General features: G+C 36.4%; 1 protein-coding gene across 1 annotated transcript; it reads right to left on the bottom strand.

Moving 5' to 3' along the window:
- Positions 1–1,159: 1,159 nt before the first annotated feature.
- On the bottom strand, positions 1,160–3,075 carry LOC141676467 (uncharacterized). Its single transcript, XM_074482120.1, has 3 exons — positions 2,858–3,075; positions 2,593–2,779; positions 1,160–2,504 (listed from the first exon to the last, which is right to left on the bottom strand). Exons 1-3 carry the CDS (start codon positions 3,013–3,015, stop codon positions 1,890–1,892), a joined length of 960 nt encoding a protein of 319 aa, XP_074338221.1. The 5' UTR covers positions 3,016–3,075; the 3' UTR covers positions 1,160–1,889.
- Positions 3,076–5,011: the final 1,936 nt, after the last annotated feature.

Below are 5,011 nucleotides of genomic sequence, written 5' to 3'. Positions count from 1 at the left end.
AATACAAGATCTATAAAATCCTAAAAGTTTTGATAGAAACGGATCAAGTAGAAACCAGCAACAGTTCCTAAAATGTTCAGATATGTGAAAAAGAATATAATATAAAGGTCATTAAAATTGGAGATGTACCCCTAATTGATAAATCACACTCTGAATTGGAAGACGTAAAGGATGGGTGCTGGCAACATGAACTATTTTGTGGGAGAAACAAAGGAACTAACTGGTGATACTGGAAATGAACAGAAGTGTGAAAATAAGAGTAAGGAACATCATCACCACATGAATCACCAGAAAATTCAATAATTTCAAATATAAGTGATTTAAATGTGTAAATTAAAGGGTTTATTATCAAGTGAGTCACTTAGCACGTACTAATGTATCAAGTGGGTCACCAGGTTTCGTTTGGTATCATTTTAACCACTCAACAGGCAACACGTGACACTCCGTTAACTTTGAAAAAAAACTGCAGACGGAAAAAGCTGATGTGGAATGCTAACGGCTAGTTCTGCAACATGGATATCCACATAAGCCTCTACCCACATATATATACAGATACACCCACCTATATATACAGATTCAAGCTGGAGAATGAATTTCCTTCCTGAATCACATCGTCATTGTTTCTGTGGAGAACGAGTACAGTTGCGAACAAGCTGGACACAAAAATATCCCGGAAGACGTTTTCTTACATGTTGCAGAGGAAAGGTGTGCATCTTTTAATTTTTTTCACTTCCGAAAACATGTGATTAAATATTTAATTTATATATTTGATTTATATGAATGTGCAGGACACTAGAGGATGCAATTTTTTTAAGTGGATTGATCCGGAGGTAAGTTGTAGAGCCAAAGAATTGATCACAGTTTTGACATACCAGAAAGATGGTTTGGAGGAGAAGCTGGTACATGCTGAATCAAAGAAAGAAAAGTAGAAGGAGAAGTTGAGGAATTTGAAAAAATAAAAGAAGGGTCAGTGTAGAATGTTTATGTGTATAATAATCATTCTCATTTCTGTGATTACCACTAAATTTGTAACAAGCAAGACTGGAACTAGTTTGCTTTGCTTAGTCTAAAATAGAGATTTGACAGATGTATGTTATGTTAACAAATTTAGCAAAATATGCTTCCATTCCATTTCATTCAAGTCGAGTATTGTTCAGGATAATAAGTTTCGTGAAACATAATAACGGACAAACGACCAACAAAATAATTGTACCTACCCAAAAAAATAGGTTCAAAAGACTGACACATTAGGTTCTAAAAGACCAACAAAATAGGTTCAAAAGACCGACACATTAATTTCAAAAGAGCTAATTTTTATCTTCATTGTCTTCATCAATCACAACTATAGTATCTTGGGTGTTCTTGAACCTGAACTCATGCCAGGAACGAATTCTAACACTTCTCCTTGGTTGCTGCTGGATCTCTTCAACATCTTCAAAATCTTCATTATCATCTTCTCCACTCTATCCATCCCGAGCTTCATCCTGATCATCAGCTTGCTCATTAGTATCCAGTGTACTTGTAGGAATTGCATCTGCAGGACTTATGATGGGTGGACACCTTACATAGCCTGGAACAGGTGTGTCCTTCAAAAATTCATTAAAGAGGGGTTCTCTAAGTTCTTCCATTAACTGAGAAGACTTTGTTCCACTCAAGCAATATGGCGCCTCCTAGTCACCATTTTTAGTTTTTCTTATTTTGTTCTGGTCTGGGATTGGCTTAGGGGTTGCAAAAGCCTGTGATGTTTGTGAACCTTAAAGATTGAGAAAAGGCCTTCTAAGCTTGACATTTTCTTGTTCTACTACCTTCTGTTTTCCTTTACCCACATGTTCAGTTGTTGAACCTTTTTCCTTCATCTGATTTGCAGTTGGTTCTTTTATTACTATACCTTACTCCTTCCTTCTCACTGGTAGCTTCTGTCTGGAAGTTACATCAGGTTTCTTTGGGACATTTGTTCCTATAGTATTTTCTCCTTCAACATTTATTCCACCAACATTTTCTCCTTCTACATTTGTTCCACCACAATTCCCACCATCAACAGTTGTTCCTCCATCTTGGTTGTCAATATTATTGGGGGTCTTGTTGGGACATTTTGTACGCCTATGCTCTGGTTGCCTACATAGGCTGCAATGCATTTTTTTCCCTGAAGGGAACCTTTGAACAACCTGACTACTCCTGCTTCTACTTCCACCCTCCCATGTTTCTCTTCTCCTTTGTTTCTTTGGTCTACCCCTGAGTTTTTTGGGGATATATGGTGGCAAGATCTCTTCAGTTGAATGAGTCTCCCAAAATTCTTCACTTTTAAGAGCTCCAAGTGAGTTCTTATAAGACTCTAAATATGCATCCCTTGAGTAATATTTTGAGACATAGGTTTGTTGTTGCTCTCTTCGATTGTGAGTGGCTGCTACAGCATGGGGACATGGTATTCCTGTCAAATCAAAGACTCTGTAATCACATATTCTTTCAACCAAGTTAACAGTGAAACATGTTCTTCCATTTTTCACCTGTATATAACCAATAAATAACAAGGTAAAAATAAGGTAAAATGACCCTGTAAATAAAATAAGGCAAAAAAGAAGGTAAACTACAAACCACAAATGTCCTCATTCCATCCCAGGTGGCTCTCCAATCCCTTGATTGTGTAACAACAAGGTCAAGTTTTGCCTTGATTCTTAGACAAATTTGGAACTCACTAGCTTGCATAGAGTCTCTATTTTCTCTCATCCTATTTATCAACTTAAAATGGATCTCTTGTAGCATGTCCAGAAGTGGAAGGAATCTTGCAACATTTAATAAATTTAAGAATTTAAGAAACTTAAAAACTTAGCAAACTTAAGAATTTAAGAAATTCAGGTACCTTTCACCAATTATCCAAGAGTTAAATGATTCAGACATGTTATTTTCAACAGTGTCAGTGCAAGAATGCTTTTCAAAATAGGCTTTGCACCATGTTTTTGGGTCTCTTCTCTTCAGTTCTGCATATGCTGGCTTGCTTGCTCTTTCCATAGCTTTCATGGCCCTTTCATGTGCAACCTTGTGAGTGGCAGTTGAAATGGACCAAAACAAGTTTTTCAAGTGGCTGGCTTTGAATTTGAATACAATAAAGCAACATAAATTCCATGAATTATATATGCAGTAATTGATGTGACAGAAGAAAGTAATTGTACCTACTCACAAAGTTGGCACATAAATGCCTGCAATAATTTATGTGTTCCACGTTGGGAAGAAATTCTCTTACAGCTAATTCAAGACCCTGTAAATAAAATAATTTAAGACTCATATAAGTACAATATGAACAGGATTAAGACTCATACAAGTACAACAAAATGAAAGTAATTTACCTTCTGCTGGTCTGAAATGATTGTAAGGCCCATACTATCTCCAAGACTGAGGTCATCCCTTAGTAGGTCAATAAAGCACTTCCAACTATCTCCATTCTCACTCTCAACTACTGCATAAGCCACTGGATACATCTGGTTATTCCCATCCTTACCTATAGCAGATAATAATTGGCCACCACAAATGGTCTTCGGAAAACACCCATCTAAACCTAGTATTGGCCTACATCCTAACTTCTAGCCCTCCTTCAAAGCATGATCGCAGATATAAATCCTTTTGAACTTATTAGGATCACTCCCATTCAATCTTGTTGTTCTAATATCCACCCTGTTCTTAGGATTATTAAGCAGAATTTGGTGTCCAAAATCCCTCACCCTGGAGTAATTCCCCTTCAAGCTGTCAAAGACACCTTCTATAGCAGCTTTCCTAACCCTTATCACCTTTATCATTGACACTTCTATTTCCAGATCATCCCTTATAGTTTGTATCATGTCCTTGATCTTTCATGTTGGATTCTTCCTAATTCTATCTCCGTAAACCTCATTCAGGTACTTAACAGATGCTAGCTTGTTGTTTTATGATTTTGTGCAAAGATGTTCATCCACAAGTGTTATGATCTCAACAGTTTCTGAGTCTTTCAATCTCCTTACCCAAATGTAAAATGGACATATATCCTCACAAACAACTTGACATCTATGTTGATCATTAGTGTTAAACTGCACTGCTCTTCTCTCATGGATACCGTAGTCCCTCACAGCTTTCCTGAATTCATCCATTGATCCAAACCTCATACCATCACTGAATTTAATAGCACCATATGCATGTTTGATGGGGTTATAATATGCAGTTCTTCTTTTCCTCTTCTTTTTAGATGGAGGTCCTATATACCCCATCTTTTGTGTTTTATCTTCACTTGAAGATGACAATGATCTCATTTCATCACTCAAATAGTCAGACCCTTGACTATCATCTTCCTTAGCTTCAAGATATTTTTTCTCAATATGACATTGTTCTTATTAGCTTCAGCAGCTTTTCTCATCCTCATATTCCTCACATTTTCTATCAACTCAAGGTCACTCTCATCATATTTCAGCTCATGCTCACTCTCATCATCCTCAAAGTCTTGATCACTCTCATCATCCTCAAAGTCTGGATCACTCTCATCAGACCCATCACTCCAATCACTCACATTTTTTCTCTCTTCCTTAGTAGCTGCCTGGTCCTCTAAATGTTCGAAATCGAAATGGTCAACAAATAGGTGAATGTTGCCGAAAGGCTTACATATCTCAATTATCTCTTTCATGGAATCATCATTATACAACACCCTAACATTTTCTTCAAAACTATGACCATCACACTGAAAATATACTGACGAGTTTTGTCTGTCGTAATCAAAAGCAACTGAATAATCTTCCAAATCACTAAAACGCATATTATCAGTATCCTCATATACCAATCCACCACTCCTCCTACATACTGTATATTTACTTTAGGTGGATTTGTGAAATATCCACGATGATGAACATAAACATCAATCTGAACCATACTGTACATTAACATACGAAAACATAAGAACACAAATTTATACATATACAAACACAAAAACTTAAATATACATATATGAACACAAACCCTTAAATATACATGCAGTCACTTAAATATAACAATATGA

Source organism: Apium graveolens, chromosome 8 (assembly GCF_009905375.1).
Source record: "Apium graveolens cultivar Ventura chromosome 8, ASM990537v1, whole genome shotgun sequence".
In the NCBI taxonomy this organism is placed as follows: domain Eukaryota; kingdom Viridiplantae; phylum Streptophyta; class Magnoliopsida; order Apiales; family Apiaceae; genus Apium; species Apium graveolens.
Note: the sequence above shows the minus strand (reverse complement) of the source record. Positions and strands in the feature narration are given on the sequence as shown.